The following is a 21,094-nucleotide window of genomic DNA, read 5'->3' on the forward strand; positions in this document are numbered from 1 at the left end:
CGACAAAAGTAAGTTGATGCGTCTTGCTGAATTTTATCCGTTAGATTTCAGTAGTCTTGACACTATGCTACTAAGTTCTCAGCTTGATAATAACATTTACGATATGAGGCACAATGATGGTTTCTCAAATTTAGATGGAATTGGAGCTCTTGCTAGAACATTGGTGGAAACTAAGAGGGATAAAGCATATCATCTAGTTTATTTGCTTATCACTTTAGCACTGACTTTGCCGGTTGCAACTGCCTCTGTTGAAAGAGCTTTTTCAGCTATGAAGCTAGTTAAAACACGCTTAAGAAACAAGATGAGTGATGCGTGGCTAAATGATAGTTTAGTAGTCTTTATTGAAAAAGAAATTTTTAGTGAAATTGACAATGAGTCGATTATGCGAACATTTCAAAATATGAACTCTCGTAGAGGTCAATTGCGTTTGTAATCGTTGATGTATCAATATAATTAATGAATATAAGTATTTTATTAATTATTGTGTTTTCAAAAAAAAAATTTATTTAGGTATATAAATCTGCACCCCCTAAGTGAAAATCCTGGATCCGTCCCTGCATGGAAGACGATGGAAAATTGCTTAAAATGATTGTTAATCGGCCCTTTAGCCTAACTTGATGATGTAATTACTACCGTCTTCTACATTTCATCTTTGTCGCCTAGAAATCACAGTTTGATTATAACATGAGTGATAGAAAATATAGTAGAATAATCTTCCACGACCAACCACCTGCGAATGATACGCCCATACACTGCCTCACGAGTCAAATGGCCAAATTTGGCAATCAAACTAATATGGCACGTATCGACTTCTTGACAAAACAATGACCAAATTGAAAACAATGTCCCTTTGGATAAAGAGACCGCAAGCCAAACTAGGTTATGGCCTATTTTAGAAATTGGTCATTTTTAGGGAGCCGTTTGGATGGATTTGTCATCTTTAGGGGCAAATTAGAATTAACCTTACTTTTAACTCTCTACTTGGCTACGGTGATTTGTCATAGACCTCCATTTTCTAGTGATCTGCATCCTATGTGGTAGTCTTAATAAAGTCAGCACCAATCGGAGTATGACATATGGTCAGAACATGCCAAGCTGGCAAATAGAAAACTTACCTACCTTCAAATATGTGGTCGTTGGAAGCAGATGCTTTAAAGTGGGTAGTTAAAATATTTAAGTAACTGCCACGTGTACTCACACGTGTTGTGTGCACGTGTGAGTCCCTTGCCCCACTATAGTGATCAAATTCTCTTCTTCTTCTTCTCCCTTTATAATCCCCTTCTTTTCATGTCATTCATCATCTTCCACAATCACCACCTCTCAACCTCCTCCTCCCTCCCCCACTTCTCCGGTCCACAACCACATTTCCTGCATTTTTTACATGCCATTCGACTAAATTTCGCCTACCCATTTCATATTATCTTATCCAATACGCAAACAACTATAGTTAAAATTTCATATCAAGAAATGGGTCAAAGTGATAATGTTTTTCCATCTAATAACGTCGATTTTTCATCACATAGAGTGGCAGTACCACCGAAACAACCGTTTTTTAAGTCACTTAGAGCCTCTCTTAAGGAAACTTTCTTCCCTGATGACCCACTCAGGCAATTCAAGAATCAAACTCCGGCGAAGAAATTTATATTAGGGTTGCAGTTTTTCTTCCCCATACTTGAATGGGGTCCTAGATATACTTTAAAGTTCTTCAAATCTGATCTTATCTCTGGAATCACTATAGCTAGTCTTGCTATTCCTCAAGGGATTAGTTATGCTAAGCTTGCAAATTTGCCTCCCATTCTTGGTCTATGTAAGTACTTGTGTTTCGACATTAGTATGTTATTTTAATATCGTATCAGAGTTAGTGCCTAGTCTGACAGATATTCTACAAATATCGAGAAACTTGCCCTATTTCTAGTTATTCTTATAAAGAAAAAAATAGAAATAATTTTTATCTTATTTTATTAACACGTTAGATATTGAATGCAGATTCAAGCTTTGTGCCGCCATTGATATATGCGATGATGGGGAGTTCGAGAGATTTAGCAGTGGGAACTGTGGCAGTTGGATCACTGTTATTTGGTTCAATGTTGGGGAAAGTGATTAGTCCAATTGAAAATCCAAGTGAATATCTTTATCTTGCTTTCACTGCTACATTCTTTGCTGGTGTTTTTGAAGCTGCCCTAGGGTTACTGAGGTTGGTGGAAGTAGATCTATTTATGCTTATTGGGGTTTTCTTTCTTTTGGTTTCAACTTGCTCTGAGATCACTCAAGGGTTTTCCCTTTAAGTGTTTCATCCTTGATATTCTCTGTCTCTCATGAGAGTTTTTCGGCCATCTTCTGCTTGTTTGTCTTATTCAATTAATGTTAGTAGTATAGAAATAAAAGAGTGAGTTTAATACTCTGTCCCATATGTAAGCCGATTGAACCTCGACCGACTGACTTACGTAGATTACCACGATAAACAGAAGTGAGATTTATTTCTCTCGCTAAATCGTACTTGTCCACCTAACAACCAGATTTCGTCAATCATTTCTCTCTCTAAATCCTGTTTGTCCATCTATACGTCGGGATTTCTCCGGTCTAGCTTTGGTAGAGTGTCACTTCTCCTATCCATTTTTCTCTCTCTCTCTCTCCTTGGCTGCATGTTGATGAGATATTTACTTTTGTGATTGCATGTTTGTCTCTCTCACCTTTCAATGCTTGATTAATGAATTTTGTTACTGTAAAAAAAATCAATTATTGGAAAGATATGGCTATAAAGGGATAAAATAAAAAAAAGAATTGAATTGAGTACATAACAAATAAAGAATAATTTCTTTTTTTTTATAATTATGGTTTAATTTAGGGAAATTATTTTATAAATGGAAAAACAGGCTAGGGTTTATTGTGGATTTTCTATCACATGCAACAATAGTGGGATTCATGGGAGGGGCAGCAACAGTAGTGATTCTTCAACAGTTGAAAGGGATTCTAGGTCTTGAACATTTCACCAGTGCTACTGATATTGTCTCTGTCATGCGTTCTGTCTTTACCCAGACACATCAGGTTTTCTTTCTCTCTATTATTTACTGATTGAAAAATATTATCACTTTCTTATTTCAAAATAATTAATAACTCACACAAATTCATTCATTGCTAAGACTAAGAAACTCCTTTTCGTTTCAGTTTTCTGATAAATATTCAACTAGCTAGCAAACTTATTATATCATTAGGGATTCTACTCTCAGTTTTACTTAATGTATTGATGATACAATTTATGTTTTCGATTTTAAATTATTGAGATTTTAAAAAAATAATAATAAAATATGATCTTACATCAGTTTCTGAACCATACTCGTCAAAAGAAAGACCATTTCACAAATACATTTGAATGTTTGCCTCTCTTAGTTTGAATGTTAGGTGCATAATTTTAATATATTTAATCTTGGCAAACTAAATTTTGATATATTAATTCTTTTTTTTATGACAAGTACATTTTAGTTGCCTAATTGAAATCATTCCCCAACCTAGCTATTAAAGGAAAACAACCAAACTTTATCTCTAAAGTCTTTTCTTTTTGATTTTTCTCAAAAAAAGAAAAAAGAAGAAGAAGAAAAGAAATTATTGTAGTGAATCATGTAAAAGTAAATTATTGGCTACACTTTTCATTTTTTTTTTTTTAGAATTTCCTTTTCTTTGAATCCTAATTGGTGGTAATGGTGATTGTTGTAGTGGAGATGGGAAAGTGGTGTGCTTGGTTGCTGCTTCTTGTTCTTCCTCTTAGTGACAAGATTCTTTGTAAGTATTAATTTAAAGACAAATATTCTATTTACATGAAATCCCCTTTTATATTAGCTAGAAAAAGTAGAAGGATTTGATGTTTGGAATCTATTTGCACACCTCACTTCATCACTTTTCAACTCCAACATAATGCCCTTCCAATCTCCCGATCGAATTCTGATCCAAGTGATCTAGTTGGACAAGATTTAGAAAAAATATTTGTAGTTGATCTGAATCGATTATATATTTCTTTGCATAATAGAATCAAATTTGAAAATAAATATTTTTTTAATATATTCTTCCGATATGAAAATTTATTTTAAAATATAATTTGTACTTTCTGTCTTTCGGCTTTAAAACGTTGGGTTTATTTTGATTTTATTACCAATAGATGTTTGCCTTATTATGTCCTTGTCCCACCAAATTATTAATAATTCTATATTTATGACATGTCTTTTTGTAAGTGGCCCTAACATGTAACCTATTGGGCCATGTGGAATTATAAATGAATATGCTAATCCAATAATGTCTAGATTTTAAGACCGACAACAAATGTTATGACTGGAATTATTTAGATTTTACAAAAAATGCTTAATCTCTTACTTAATTCTCCATTAACAATTTATTAAACATCCACTAATCTTGCTTAAGATTCCAAAATAAACTAATCTTGAGCTTTAGTAGCAAAGTATAGTATAGAAGTGAAGAAGTTTTTACTTATGACACCACCACCATATAAACTAGACAATTATTTCCATTTACCCTTAATTCCTCAACAATCTACCTATATTATACTAATACTATCATTCTACATAATTGTGCTTATGAGCTAATATAATCAAGTAATCTTTTGATTAAAGAAGGTTCAAAGTACGAATCATACTTAAAAATCATTTAGGGCATCTGGGATTATGAAACTGTAAAAAGTAATTCGGAAAATTGCTCATCTAAAATAATGTCATTATTTCATGTTAATTAGCATTTCATTGTACATGTGCACCAATATAACATTTAATATCCATGAAAACGAATCAATCGATAAAATACTCTTTTGGGTGTCTAAGTTTTCTCATATTTGCCATAGCAAAAATATGTAACTGAACATACTTTTACTTCTAGTTTTTTTTTTCGATGAGATACTTTTACTTCTAGTTAGTAATTAGACATGCCCCCTTAAACTAAATGATTTTAATAAAAAACTACTTACATTTTTTTGCACCTTTTTAATGTTATCGACTATAGCTACCTTTCCCTCTTCAAATCTTTTATCATCTTTGTCATCACTAAATCTTTCTAGTGGGTTTTTTTGGCAGAGTAAGAAACGACCGAAATTCTTTTGGGTATCAGCAATGGCGCCTTTAACTTCAGTCGTCCTCGGAAGTCTTCTCGTCTATTTCACTCATGCAGAACGACACGGCGTTCAAGTGGTCAGTCGAATCTCCCTTATTTCTCTCTCTCTCTAACACACTCTTTTTTGTAGCTTTTTATCTCTCTTTAACTTTTAGGAAGGGTTCCATACTTGGGGTCCAATCCAATTATTGTGCAAAATTCCAAAAAAAAAGGACAAATGAATTTGATCCACTTGCTTATAATGTTAATTTGGTTTATTATTGTACTAAAAACAGATAGGGCACCTAAAGAAAGGACTGAATCCGTCGTCTATAGAGCATTTGGATTTTGGGTCAAGACATTTACTAGCTGCCGTGAAAACTGGAATTGTCACGGGTGTCATTGCTCTTGCTGTAAGTTCACATTACTTGTTAATTTATCTCATCATTTTTCAAAGTGGTCATATCATTAGTACATATGAATATGGACACTTTCTCTCTCTATCTCTCTCAAATTGTTGCATTATGTAGAGATTTTGCTACTCCCTGATGGGGTTCATGAAAAGAAGAGCAACCTAGCTAAATGGCCCGACTTTCGAGACCGACCACGTTTGAAATGTGACGTGACTGATCCTGATTGGTCAAAATGTTTCTCACTCCTCACAACCTCACCGATCAGAGCCGGTCACATCTGCTTTCCGGGACATGGTCGGGCCTCGAAAGTCGGGCCATCTATCGTTTTCTAAAAAAAGGTGCAATTGACCTTATCAAGTGAAATTGAGGGTCATATTGACAGAGCTTAGCAAACGTTTAATATAAGTGTCGAAACCTAGGGACGACTATGAAGCTTCAACTCAAACTTACGGCCTACGGGCACCTCCAGAGTACCTTCCACTTGGGCCTCTGCAGGCACGTATGTTAGATCGACACCTACTTCACTGATGATTCTGTCTAAATTAACAACTTACGAAAAGAAAAGAATTTAAAGAGTGCCTCATAGCCACATGTGAGGTGCCTATAGAATGTCTACTAGGCCGAACTATATTGATGGGCTTAGTTTGATCCTATGTTGGTTTTCTTAAAGACACACGTTTCAAACTATTTGTGCACACGATTATTCACACACCATCCACAACTAGCTTGCGCACCTCTTTATTCACACATAGAAGTGAGAGTGTTGCTAAAAATGAAGTTTGTTTAATGTTTTGTTGGGTGATTAATAACAACAGGAAGGAGTGGCAGTAGGAAGAAGTTTTGCTATGTTCAAAAATTACCACATTGATGGAAACAAAGAGATGATTGCTTTTGGGACTATGAACATCATTGGATCTTTCACCTCCTGCTATTTGACCACAGGTTCAATTCATCCTTATTTTCATTAAATTGAATTACATTACAATGATTACATCAAGGGTGCCTCTAGAGGCACCCCGTCCTTCTGCTCTTAACAACAGAATCAGTCCGAAGCTCACGGATTTAGGCGGTCCGAGAACTTTCAAACTGAGCCTAATTCGTACGGTTCAAGCCCAGAGTGGATTAAGCTACTGCTCCAATCCTTGGGGCGCAAAGAGAGAAGGAGGCCCAAGAGTAAAATGAAGGGGTGCCTATAAACGCAATCAAAGCCCAATCTTCATAATTTTACTTTATTATAGGAATTTTTAATATACTTTACTAATTGTTGATAAACATTTCAGGGCCATTTTCGCGATCCGCTGTGAATTTTAATGCAGGATGCAAGACTGCAGTTTCAAACATCGTTATGGCGATTGCTGTTATGTTCACTTTGTTATTCTTAACACCGTTATTCCACTACACTCCGTTAGTGGTACTATCTGCAATTATAATATCAGCTATGTTGGGTATTATCGACTATAATGCTGCCATTCATCTCTATGAAGTCGACAAGTTCGATTTCATTGTTTGCCTTACTGCATATATCGGTGTTGTCTTTGGTAGCATCGAAATTGGCTTAATCCTAGCAGTAAGTGTGACTTAGTTATTTTAATTAAACATTTATCTGATTAGACAACACGACCCAGAAGTTGATGCCTACACCTTCTGATATATTTTCTTTTTCGGGGAAATGCAGGTTTCACTATCGATGTTAAGGGTTATTTTGTTTGTTTCAAGGCCGAGGACATCTGTTTTGGGCAATATTCCGAACTCCACCATTTATAGAAACGTTGAGCAATACCCCGTTGCTAATAATGTCCCTGGTGTTCTTATAATTCAAATTGATGCCCCTATCTACTTCTCCAATTCAAGTTACTTGAGAGAGAGGTAAATTTTTATTTGCAAATAGCATCACTTTCCTTATTTTACTACGGTGTGAACTAACCGATGCTAGTTCATTTTTCAGGATCGAGAGATGGATTGACGAAGAAGAAGAAAAAATAAAGTTATCAGGAGAAACAAGTCTACAATATGTTATCCTAGATTTAAGTCGTAAGTAATCAACTGCATGCAAAAATACATTCAAAATAAGATTACTTGTATATGTTATAATTTCTAGCTCACCAAATCTGGAATATCTGATATTTATAGCGGTTGGATGCATTGATACAAGCGGAATTAGCATGATCGATGAAGTTAAGAAGAACGTTGACAGAAGAGGCCTCAAGGTATTTACGAGAACCAATTAATTATTAACATTAGAAAAAAGTAATTAATTTAAATTTTTCGTGACGTACCTCAGAATTTACCACACTTTTTATGACAAATTAAATAAATAAAAGAATATGAGCATTATAATTGTTGATAATAATTATTAATTAGTTAATGTTTTGGGATTATCAGCTTGTATTAGCCAATCCTGGGAGTGAAGTAATGAAGAAATTAGACAAGTCAAAGTTGATTGATGAAATAGGTCAGGAATGGATATATCTAACGGTTGGAGATGCAGTAAGAGCATGTAATTTCATGCTCCATAATTACAAGCCAACCCCAATTTCGGCCGTCGATTCATCTGAATCAACAGACAACAACGTCTAAGAATTACATCTCTATTCTAACTCACATATTTTGGTTTTGTTTTTCATTTTCCCTTTAAGAAAATGTCCAATGTAATGTGTATATTAAAATCGAAACTATTTGTATTAGAGTTATGATATTTCGCCATCTTATAAGAGTAATGTTGTTAAATTAAAATTTATGTACGTCTACTAAATTGATAATCAAAATGATTTGGAATAGCATGAAAATTTATTACGAGCTGATTTCTTTCCGCGAAGTAATATAATAGAAACACAAGAGTATTTTAAACTCTGATACAGAAATTAACTCGCTTTGAATTAGTCTTGGGTCTTAGAAATGATCATTCAAATAAAGAAAATAGAGACGAATGATAAAATTCACCAACCATTTTTTCAAGAAGTTTAGTTAGGCCAAGAATTTCAAACTTGAATGTCTTTGAGTCAATAGTAATGAATTTGTTCAAACTTTGAAAATCAATCAACTGATTAAAATAATTGTTAATAATTAACATTTCCGAACATTTCATGCTTTAGAATACTATATATATAGACATATTTAACATCTCCAGTCTCTCGAAGTTCGACCTGAGTTCATATATATATATATATATCCGTTTACCAGACCAAGAATTTCAAACTTGAATTGCTTTGTGTCAATAGTAATGAATTTATTCAAACTTTGAAAATCAATCAACTGATTAAAATAATGGTTAACAATTGACATTTCCGAGCATTTCATGCTTTAGAATACTATATATATACATATTTATTATCTTCAGTCTCTCGACAGAGTTCGTAAATTTTCGGTTACCATTTCATTCAAAGAAATGAGACCCATCTCAAGATTGCTAAGTCTAAGCTTCTTAATCCTTCTCCTTCTATCTCATGTCCCGGCCATGTAAGTATTTATGTGATCAAAATTTATTAGTTCAAATACGAAGTTAGCTATCAACCTATTCTTATTATACTATAGATTTTCGTTGATGTTCATATTATTTAATTGGGAAATGATAAAGTTACAAAAGATTTTGACAAAAAAAGGTTCCCAGCTGATGTGGCGGGAGTGGTTTCAAACTTTGACCAAATCTAGACCGTTGAGAGATGAAAATCACAACCGCCACATCAGCTGGGAACTTTTTTTTGTCAAAATCTTTTGTGATTCTAGCATCTCTCTATTTAATTATTAGGTATAGTGTAGCGATCCGCCAAAATAACTGTACTTGAGAGTCAAAGAAGATTTGTTTAGAAAACTTGGGAGAAGAAAATCAATTGCGGAAGTTCAAATAGTGATGTGATTTTGAAGAGGAAAAATAATTGTGGAGAGTTACGAAAAATGAGAAAAATTATTGTGACGAAATCAAGTAAACCAAGAAAAACAATAAAAAAATTAATAGTCACACTGAACACAAGAGATTCATGTGGTTCTGTTTGTCAAATTTATTCCACGACGGACAACGACGTGATGATTTCCACTATAATAAAAAAAAACAAGTTATTCAATGGATTCGTGAGAAAATGTATAAGATCACCCTCAGCTTTTAGCTTATGTAAACACTAAAATTCTAATCCCACTGACTCACCGCCTCACTGACTCACCGCCTCACTGACTATGTCTTTCTAATTCCAGAAATATACATGAATACTGTTGACACTGACAATCGCCTTAGCATAAACTCTGCTTCGACATCCGCTCTGCCTTGGAGATCATCCTAGCAAAAAGTATCAAAATTTGGTAAGCAAGTTGGCAAATCGCAAACCGAGTTAGATATCAACCTATATTCAAGACGCTTTCAACAAAAAATGTTCTAAGAATATTTTGAGAAATATATACACGTAATGGGCATTAAAGCGAATAGAACGTATAAAATTCGTCCTTAACATAAAATTCCGACCAAAGGTGGCCATAGTGACCCGATAAAACCAATTCTTAACATGATATCAGCATGACGTATCATGACATTAGCATTTGGTCTTGTTTGGGCCGTTCGAGCCACATTTTGTCGGGTCAAATAGCATTTTCCCTTACTGAAACTGTTCATATTATTTTTGAAGAAGGGTCACAACCCTCTCAATGTTCCAAATGCACATTTAGAAATTGATAATTTTCTGTTTTGCAGTGTTTGTCCTCGAGGTCATGTTCCTCCATCAGGAAGCTCAGCACGTACTCTAGCCCCGCCACCTCCTGAAAGTGGTAATTTCGTCCCATCACTTTGAAGATGATTGCAGTATTTGACTGTCTATATTTTTTCCTCATAACGATCGACAAATAGAAAACTTGTGTTTGGGGATTCAAAATTGTATGCTCTTGTTCGAATGTATCTATGTAATAAATATCAAGGCAGTATATCATTAGAAACTAGAAAGTGGGTTGTTATGACATTTATTAGTATTGTAAGTGCTCCGCATCAAACATGGTGATTCTTTTAAGAAAACTCTAATGTACTCAGACTCATTAAATAATGTTGTACAAATACAATCTCAAATGGGTGGGAGACATAATATGGTGTTACTTTTAAGAGGTTAAGAACTCTTTCCTGTTGAGACTTTTGAAAATCGTGCGACTCACAAGTGCCAAAGCAAATTCTGTAACTAGCAGTTCTGAAGGCTAGTCTGCATCAAATTATCACACGTTATCAACACAATTCATTATATTATGATGTGATCTTAGGAAAACGTGTTGTAGAGATACAATCACAAATCGGTGGTAGCTAGACGAAATGTAGTGCTCCTCTTAACAAGTTAAACACTCTTCGCTAGTGAGGCCTTTTAAAATCGAGAGATGAAAAGTGTCAAGCGGACAATATCAGTAGCAGTCTTGAAGGCTGGTCTGCATCTTATACAGCGTACATGATTTTTTATAAAACAGACAGCTTTTTGATTAACAAGGGAAGCATACACTTTATGCTTTGTAGTAGTAGTAATACATGAGCTCGGCTTAAACACTAAAAAATGGGTGCGATTTTGAATGTCTAAACAATGAAATCAACAATAAAATTCACAGTTAGGTTGCCTATAGTCACGACTTTTTCTCTTTCTTGTTGGGGTCTCTCCTTATAATTAAAGGACACCTAGCAAAAATCATCTCAGTTAGAGAGAAATAAAATCATCTCAGTTAGAAGAATGATCAGATAATCTTTTCTGACCATGTTCTCTTGGGAGAGAGAAGAGAGAGAGAGAGAGAGAACGTCTTGAAGGAGATGTCCTTCGACCGAGATAACAATACGCTCAATTTACCAGATAGAATAATGATGAATTTATCTAGAAGATCATCTCGACCGGTCGATTTAGGGATCGTAATGCTTAGCTAGAAGTCAACTACGATCGTCATATCACTTTAGTAATCCACGACTAATTTCGATCGGACCCTACAGCGGGTTATCAAAAAGTGACGGTTTGACCAGAGAGATAAAGCTAGAGGGAACAGGGTTAAAAAAAACGGATTGGATCCAAAGGGAAGGGGGCCGCCATGTCATGGCCGACCATTGTAATGGGACGGTCAGACCCAATCCACTAATGGGGCTACTCTGACCGACCACTTAAAGGAGTCCCAGATGGGATATAACTCCCATCAGGGAATCCGCCTACTCAGAAAAGGTTTCCGAGTCTTATCTTTTCTGGAATTCCTATGGAATCCTAATTCGAATGAGACTCCAATAGGTTCTCTATATATGGACTAGTATAAGAACAGAAAAAGTGAGTGTTCTCAAGAGAAAATCTATCTCTAGAACATCAAGTAGAGAAAGAGATTTTAGAGAAAAAGTTTATATTTTATCTATGTAGTTAACGAAGAGGGGTTCTTTGTCTCAACCTATCGATAAGGTCCTAACTGCCTCAAAAGGCGGAATATCAAGACAACTGGTCGGGTGTCTCAAGTAGAGGGGCTACAATTTGGAACTCTCATCTGCGGGATAAAAGACATCAAATTTAGTTCGAGGGAAAACGATTCAGGTAAATCTCTATCTTGTTCAAGTTTATCTTTAGTTATTGCATGTGATCCTGGTAGCTAGTGTTTAGACCTATTAGACGTCTAATATTCCTCTTAGAACACTAGGTGACACCAAAACTCAACACATCTTTCATATCATATCCTCTCGGATTAAAAAGATAAATCAGATGATAGCAGAGAAAAGAGAGATTTCTGAAGTAGTCCTTCCCCGGAGAGATTGAAGGAGAGTTATCTGTTTGAGGAAAAGAAGATTATGAATCTTGTGAAGCAGCTTAGTTTGGTGTTATTCAGACATTGTGGTAACCGAAGATGTGTTCAAATTTAAAGGAATAAGAGATCTCTATTTTCCCTTTTTTGTTAAGTTTTATCTACCATAGTTCTAGTGAAGAATTGACTAGAGGGAAGAAGGATAAAAAAAGGAAGGATTAGGTCCACCTCATAGTGTCCTAAATGATTCAAGAAGGACCCGAAATAGATAGCAAAAGATAGAGTAAAAGGGTAAAAAGTTGGTCGGGCCCATGGCCCGGGCCATGCCGGTCTTAAAGTCCCGGGTTAGAGCATGGCCGACCAGACTTAAGGAGTCCTAGATGAGACAAAGTCCCACCTGATAGTTCTTCTCAGGGTGGGACTCTGAGTCTTATTTTTCTATGGTCATTATCGAATCTTAATTTGATTAGGATTCTGACTTTAGGGGCTCTATATAAAGACCTCATTAGAACAGAAAAATGTAGATTTTTCTAAAGGATAATTCCCGCCTCTGCCACATTAAGGAGAAGAAAGAAATCGAGAAAAAAATGTGCTATTTAGTCTAAAGAAGAAATTGTTCTTCGTTTTAACCTCCAAATAAGGTCCTCATTGACTTGAAAGGTGTATGGGCAAATATCCGCCCCACGAGGTGCCCGCAGAATTTATGGACAACCGCTTCGTAAGGATAAAATCCGCGAGGCTAAATAAAAAGGCCCGATAATGGCCCGAGTCGCTACTCGGGCCACCGAATCCATACCCGTTGGGCACTAAGCGTATCTGACACGTGTCACGCGATAGCCACCTGCCAGTACTAGGCAATCTTACGGCCAGAGGATTATTGCGCAATCCATAACCGCACTAGTGGTAAATATTCCGTATCTGCCACTTAAAGACGGGTGTTACCAGCCAGTAGCTTACCGCACACGCGGTAACATCTCAGCCGTCCCTCGAGAAATTCGAATATTCATCTGACGGTCAGATCCTCTAGCCTTTAACGTATCTCTCAGGAGTAATGACGCGGAATAAATACGTCGGTTACTAGCTGGTTGTCATCAAGGCAATCCCTCTCCACCACTATAAATACAAGAGGCTACAACCAGACCAGGGCATCGAACATTCGACAATAGTACTCGAGTAGTCTAATCCATTCTCTCCACTCACTTACTCTCTCATAAGCATCTCAAAGGTCTTTCGATTCTCTCAAAGTCTCTGACTCTTCATCTTAGAAGTTTGGAGATAAGAGTCTGGTAGTCACGAATCGAGCGATAACTAGCTAGCCGTATCGACACCATACGACCATCACCTTATTGCACAAGAGCTTTCTGGTCTGATATATCTTCCATCCAACGGTAACGAGCTGACCGTAACACCCATCCAGCAGTAACTAGCTGGCCGTATCACCATCTTAATACGGCCACCCCCTTACCGCATCACTCACCTAGCGATAAGACGCTTGGCGTATCGTCATCATCCATCCATCGATCCTCACCGTCCGATCCATTTACGACCAGCACCTTATTGCTGACCCCTTTACGACCAGCACCTTATTGCTAGTCTCTTTTACGACCAGCGAGTTAACGCCAATATTTCATCACCATCACCCTCGTAATTACAGTAAGTATATCATTACCGTGGGGATCTGTTCCGACAACTCCACGAGCCGAGACACCTAAGCACTCCGACGACGGTTACATCCTTATCGCCCACTTTCACTTTATTTATATTTGATCGAGTAATCTGACTTGACCGTCGGAGCCCCCTTAGGCCGACACCATCCCGGTGTCCCAGAGGCTTCACGATCTCTTCTCTCTTTTTGTGTGCAGGTTTTTTTCGACACGTAGCCGGTCCCCGAAGCATCCGACCCGACCCGACAAGACATTTGACCGTCGACCCGTTGACTGTCAGACTTTCCGACCCGTAGACATTTTACCGTCTACAAAAGGCAGGAGGTGATCAAGTCGATTGCTCGGGTGTCTCAAGTAGAGGACCTACACATTGAACCTCTTGGGCTTCGGGATAAAAGGAATCAATCTTGTCTACGATAATGTCGTTCGGGTATATTTCTCAGCGTAACTAGTTCTTCTTTAATTTATGCATGAGATCCTGTGACAACTAGTGTTAAACGTATAGACGTCTAAGATTTCGTTTATAACACTAGAGATACAATAACTCAACATATGAATCAGGTAGCAAGCAATTTGTTGAATGAAGAAACAAGAAGAAAATTGTCGTCAGACAAGTCTCATTCAGAAGCACTTGTTACAGAAAGACATGAGAGAGGTTAAGTAAAGAACCCCGTAACCATTAGAAGTCAAAAAGAAGATCAAAACCAAGGAAAGAGCTTAGATGCTTTGGTTGTGGAAAAATTGACCATTACAATAGTGGATGCTAAAACGAGGAAAATATAAAAACATGATGAAAAACAAGAAAATGTCGCAACAGTTGCATCAGGTTATGACATTATCTTGCTCTGAGGTTGTGAAGACACTTGCTTAAGTATGATAAAGTCAAAACTAAAGACAACATGGTTAGTTGACTCAGGTGTTACATATCATGCAACTCCATGTAAACATTTCCTATAAAATTAAAGTACTGGTGACCTTGGCAAAGTCAGGTTGGAAAATAAGGATTCTAAAAAGTTGTAGGAATAAGAGAAGTAAAAAACTTGAAACGAGCACAAGTAGTATATTGATTCTTAAGAATGTGAAGCATATATCAGATCTTCGATATAACCTAATATCTACAGGAACGTTAGACCATGAAGAATATCATAATCACTTTGGTGGTGAAAAATAAAAACTCACAAAAGGTTCAATGGTGTTGTCTGTATTTTGCTTGGCAACTATCAATAAATAGAGAACTTACATTTGGGGATTTGATGTATGCTCTTGATATCTTTGTGATGTGAGTGTTATAATAGTTTTATTTAACTCTCAGTGACGTTCCTTGTAGGCTTGTAGAATTCATCGCGCTGGTCGGGTCAAAAAAAATATGACGATAATGTATTAGCCAACCCTGGAGTGACGTAATAAAAAATTGTTCATCTCAAAGTTGATCAATGAAATATGTCAAGCTAGGTAGCCCCAGACCCCAGTTTCAGCTCCAGCCATCGATTCAATCAACCGACAACGTCTAAGAATTACATCTCTATTTTACTATTCACTCATTTTCTTTTTCTTTTTCTTTTACTTTTTTCCCTTAATTTAGAAAAATTTCGATGTAATGTATATAATGATTTCGAAAATATTGGTATTGAAATTTTGATATTTTCGCATTCTATTAGAGTAATGTTGTCAAATTAAAATTTATGTACGTCTCCTAAATTGTTAATCAGAGTGATTCTGAGTAGCACGAAAATTATTAAAGGGTTGATTTATTTCTCTAAGTAATTCAATAGAAAGCCCACTATATTTAAATGATACTATAGAAAAAAGTCTTTTGAACTAGTCTTGGATAATAAAAGGTATATTTCAAATTCATGAAATGCACAAGAATGAGACAATCGACCAACCATTATCAACAAAATTTATGTAGGTCAAGAATTTCAAACTTCCAAGGCCTAATCATGATAAATTTATTCAAACTTTGAAAACCTATCAACTAGTCTTGGATCAAAATAATTGTTAATAATTGACATTCTAAAGCTTTTATGCTTTAGAACACTATAAATACACACATCTTTATGATGTTCGATCTCCCAAACTTCGACTAGAGTTCATATATTTTTTATTACCATTTCATTTGAAGAAATGGGATGGTTCTCAAGATTGCTAAGTCTATGTTGCTTAACCCTTCTCCTTATATCTCATGTCCCACCCATGTAAGTATTTATGTAATCAAGAGTTATTAATTATTTCAAACGTTAAGTTAATTATTAACCTATTATTATCGTACAATAATTTTTTATAATGTTAATTTATTTGATTACTAAGTACTTATAATCGACCACTTCTATTGTAAATTAAAGAAAAAACTATTTTGAAAGTATAGGAAGGAATAATCAATTTTGGGAATTTTAAAGTGAAGAAAAATGATGAATGACCTAAAAAATGGGCAGACAGCAGGTCGGAAGCAGATTGTGTCAAGTTGCCATCGGAAGGATTGTATTGAGAGAGAAACAAATCCTTCTACTAGGAGCTATCGACGTCTGTTTTTGGCCCGAAAATGACCCATATCTTCAAGTCGTTTAGCATAGTTGTTTGGGAAATTTAGACACGCTTGAAATTAAAGCGAATAAAGGAATGAAAGTAGCTAGTTAATTTGATCAAAAAAGAAAGCAGCTAGTTAATTATTTACTTTGACAGTATGTTACTTTGTCTGACAAAAATTAGTCTGAATAGTCCGATAAGACTAATTTTTCCACATGATGCCAGCATCATGCCATCGACAATTGGTCTTGTTTGGGCTATTCGGGTCACATTTTATCGGGTCAAATAACACCTTTTTTATTTTTATTTCTGAAACGTTTCATATTATTTTCTGAGAAGGGCTAAGGATCCCTCTCAATGTTTAACATGTACATAAGAAATTGATAAATTTCAATTTTACAGTGTTTGTCCTCGAGGTCCTGTTCCTCCATCAGGACCTACTGGCTGCGGCCGCTTTGCCGGACGTAGTCAATCTCCACCATCTCCCGGAAGCGGTAACCTTGTCCCATCATCAGTTTGCAGTTGATTGTGGTATCAGATTGTCTATCTTTTTTGCCTCACAATGATCGATAAATAGAAAGTTTATGTTTGGGGATACAAAATTTTATGTTCTTGTTTCAATATCTCTTTGTAACTTTCAAAAAATTATATATACATATATCTTTGTAAAATTAAGGCAATGTATATGATAAAGTGGCATAATATGAGAAATGGGTGCCTATAGAATCTTTAGTAGCCCCAACTATATGAATGGGCTGTTGGATCCAGTGTAGGGGATTTATCAATTTCCTAGGGGAAATTTATACACACGTTTCAAACTACTCGCACACATGGGATATTCACGCGCGCACACACTTTTACTTTTTGCACATTACGCTTTTCTTAGGAGAAATGTTGTTTGGCCCGAGTTGGCCGAGTTCTGATAGGGCGGGCGGGCCAATTCGGGAGAAAAGGGTTTCGGGGGAGAGAGCAAGCACACTTTATGGATTATTCAAGTTGAGCCCCCAATTTCGTCTTCTTTTTTCTACCTCCTTCACTTCTCTGTCCCATCTTAGACTAGAGGAGAGAACGAGAGAACACAAGACTGAGCAAAATCAGTTTCATTTAATGTTTAGTGACGCTCCTCGTAAAATTTACCACGCTTTTTGTGACAAAATAAATAAAACAAAATGTGAACAATATTATTGTTAATTAATTTATAATTTAATTTGGATTACCAGTTAGTATTAGCCAATCCTCGAAGTGAAGTAATGAAGAAATTAGACAAGAAGGTTATAGATTTTCAAGAATGGATATATTTGACGATCGGAAATGCAGTATGACCATGTTATTTTATGCTCCATATTTACAAGTCAGCCCAAACTTCAAGTCCACCGGTGGAGTCATCTAAAGCAACTGATTTAGCTCCATTCTACGATTCACATATATTATTTCCCTCTTTCTTTTTGTCTCTAAGAAAAATTCCGGTATAATGTGTATATTGAAATCTAGAGTATTTGGCCGGATTCTATTACAGTAGTGATGTTATATTAAAATTTATGTTCCTTTGCTAAATTGTTTTTTTTTTTTTTTTTTTTTTTTTTGTGGAAAATTGTTGATCAAAGTGATTTATAGTAGCACGAAAATTTATTATAGGTTTTTTTTTTTGCAAAGTAGTATTAACATGCCAGAGTAGTATATAATATGATACAGGAAATGGCTTTTGAAATAGTTTTCGGTTCCAAGAAATGGTAATTCAAATAAAGAAAATGGAGACGAAATTCATCAACCATTTTCAACTAGTTTAGTCTTTTGAGTCGATTGCAATGAATTAGATGAAATTATTGAAAGCAATTTACTAGTACATGTGAGAGGAGAGAGAAATTTTTGTTTCTCTTACATGCGGTTCAAGTGGGAGTCAGGGCCGTGGCTGAGAATTTCGGGACCCCGTACGAAATTCTGATTCTGGGCCTTTCGTATTACAAAAGATACTCTAATAAATCGGGGACATGAGTCAGAAATGCTATACTTGAGTATGAGAATGGTTTGATTTTAATATAAAAGCATATTGAATATTCAATGCAACTTAACAAACATGACCATTCTCAACAAAAAACGAAAAAAAAACAAACATAACCAGGGGAGAATGAAGACTTTTAGTGAGTTTGACTAGTTTACAAGATAGAAAATAATTTATGCGTACAACATATAGGTTAGAGTTTAAGCAACTTTTAATATGATATCTTTTGTATCCTAATTTTTAATACGGTATCTTAGTGAGTTTTGCTAGTTTACAAGATAGAAAGAAAAAGAATGAAAAGATGTGAAAGTTATGTAACTCGAACTAGGGTCTGTAGCTTGGAGGCCCGTAACCTCACCCACTGAGCTTATAGACTTGTCATGATATGCTAGATATCTTTAACCATAAATTTGTAAAACCTGGATTTAGGTAAAAGAGGTAAAAGTGGGCCCTTTGTGGTGGGAGGTCTGTGCGGGCGCACAACTCGCACTCCCCATCCCCACTGCTAGTGGGAGTCTCTAGAAGCGGATTGAGTATACTTTTTGAATGAAAAGAGAGAAACTTTTGGGTCATAAACCCAAAGACTCGCTGATGAGACGACGAAGAGTTTGAGTGGGAAACTTAGGGGGATCATTTGGTCTCTATATTTAACAAAGTAAGGTAAAACAAATAAGGTAAAACTGTATTTTCATTAAAAGTTAAGCCCACCGCCATTTCCTTTTTTTAGTTGCAAAGACCCACCAGACCACCACCCTCTCAATAAATGATAATTCAAATAAAGGAAATGAAGAGGAAAGAGAATTCACCAACCATTCTTTTGTTAGGTCAAGAACTTTCAACTTGGAAGTCTTTGAGGCAATTGTAAAGAATTAAATCAAACTTTGGGAAACCAGTCTTCAATTGAAATAATAGTTAATAATTCACATGTTGGAGGATTTTATTCTTAACTTAGAGTACTATATAAACACACATACATATATATGTGATCTTCTCTCTCTCTCTCTCGAAGTTCGACCGGTGTCTATATATTTTCGATTACCATTTCATCTAAAGAAATGGGATCCTTCTCAAGATTGCTAATTGTATGCTGCTTAATCCTTCTCCTTCTATCTCATATCCCTCCCATGTAAGTATTTATGTCATTAAAATTTATTAGTTCCAATATTAAGTTTAACTATCAACCTAATATATTATTATACTGTATGATTATGTTAATTACTAAATTACTAGGTTAATCCGTTCATTGGACACGAATACTTTCGTCGAGAACGACATATAATTTACATAAAACTTTGGGAGGAAATGTTGTGACAATATTAGGTAATTGATTTGGAAAATTTATACATGTACTGGAAATTAAGCAAATTAAAGTAGGTAGTTAATTTCTTTTCTTTTTTTTTGACAACAGTCCTACTTTTTTTTGTTGAAATTACACATATTATTAATTAACTAAAACTCTATTACAGTACTTCTTAATTAAAATATAAGGTACGTTCTTCCATGTCTTGGATCTGTTCTTCTTCCGAGTTCATTTTGTCAGCTTGTCGGCTTGAAAGTTTAGCTGTCTCTTGGTGTATTTGAATAGTACGCTTACGAATCTGCTCTTAATTTCTCGAACTCTGGACAACAGTCCTACTTGCCACAACAAAGCTAGTTTTCAGATGATGTCATATGTACATAAGAAATAGAGAAATTTTTATTTTGTAGTGCTTGTCCTAGAGGTAGTTTTTTTTTTTTTGTTGAAAGTTGTCCTAGAGGTAGTTTGTCGGACTAAAATAGCATTTTCCATAATTTTATGGTCAAATGTTTCTTATTATTTTCAAAGGGCCACGAGAAACCGTCAATGTTTGAGATGTACAAAGAAATTGATAAATTTGTATTTTGCAGTGTTTGTCCTCGAGGTCGCCTTTCGGGACATAATCAATCTCCTCCATCTCCCGGAAGCTGTAATTGGATTCCTGGAAGCTGTCATAAGGTCCCATCACTTGGAAGATGATCGCAGCATTTTTAATATTTATTTTGTCTCACAATGTTGGATCAATAGAAAACTTAAGTTCGGTGATTCAAAATTGTATACTCTTGTTTGAATATATCCTTGTAATATTTAGGTAGTGTGTATGATAAAGTGGCACATAGTGTTTTCATTAACCACACCAGTAGCAATCAAAGAAATAAAATGTGTTGCTCTGACATTTATTATTGTTTGGGTCCTTCATCAAACATTTTAAGCGCTTTCTGTAGTGAGACCTTTGAAAATCATGAGATCCACAATTACCAAAGCAGATAGTATCACTAGCAAACCTGAAGTCCACTACATTATGGTGTAGCGGTTGGATATCCACTCCGCAACACGGAGGTCCCAGACTCGATCTCACGGAAGTACAAATTCATGATTTATTGAACTTGAGTACAGATAAAGTAAAGATATATTAGATAAGCTTTCAACCCCTTAGGATGACCTTTAAGGGCGGATGTATATGATTTTCAGTGCTCAAAACAGGCAGTTAAAGTGCTTATTCAATTCGTGAATCTTAATATAGCTTTGCATTATCTCTTAATGATGTACCAATGCCTTGTAATGATGACTTTTGTAGTTCATTTTCCGAAGAAAAAAAACTAGCAAATCTGGAGGTTGGTATGTATCATGATTTGGTCTTGAGAGGGTGTTTGTCATAGAAATACAATCCCACATATGT

At 35.6% G+C, this 21,094-nt stretch overlaps 1 protein-coding gene and 2 long non-coding RNA genes across 3 annotated transcripts; all 3 read left to right on the top strand.

Annotated features, from left to right (window-relative positions):
* The first annotated feature begins 1,294 nt into the window (after positions 1-1,294).
* On the top strand, positions 1,295-8,234 carry LOC147555173 (sulfate transporter 3.1-like). Its single transcript, XM_086661456.1, has 12 exons — positions 1,295-1,807; positions 1,987-2,194; positions 2,874-3,045; positions 3,712-3,777; positions 5,073-5,186; positions 5,385-5,501; positions 6,317-6,443; positions 6,782-7,068; positions 7,177-7,367; positions 7,447-7,532; positions 7,632-7,708; positions 7,884-8,234. The coding sequence occupies exons 1-12, from the start codon at positions 1,468-1,470 to the stop codon at positions 8,076-8,078; spliced, it is 1,980 nt and encodes a 659-aa protein (XP_086517582.1). The 5' UTR covers positions 1,295-1,467; the 3' UTR covers positions 8,079-8,234.
* A 7,727-nt stretch (positions 8,235-15,961) lies between these two features.
* LOC147555174 (uncharacterized) lies at positions 15,962-17,070 on the top strand. The gene is made up of 2 exons (XR_015235356.1): positions 15,962-16,071; positions 16,802-17,070. It is a non-coding gene; the product is annotated as an uncharacterized LOC147555174 (long non-coding RNA).
* A 2,300-nt stretch (positions 17,071-19,370) lies between these two features.
* LOC147555175 (uncharacterized) lies at positions 19,371-20,523 on the top strand. Its single transcript, XR_015235172.1, has 2 exons — positions 19,371-19,524; positions 20,286-20,523. It is a non-coding gene; the product is annotated as an uncharacterized LOC147555175 (long non-coding RNA).
* Positions 20,524-21,094: the final 571 nt, after the last annotated feature.

This window comes from Eschscholzia californica, unplaced genomic scaffold (assembly GCF_041429995.1).
Source record: "Eschscholzia californica isolate CP2 unplaced genomic scaffold, dmEscCali1.0.p SCAF_2, whole genome shotgun sequence".
Classification (NCBI taxonomy): domain Eukaryota; kingdom Viridiplantae; phylum Streptophyta; class Magnoliopsida; order Ranunculales; family Papaveraceae; genus Eschscholzia; species Eschscholzia californica.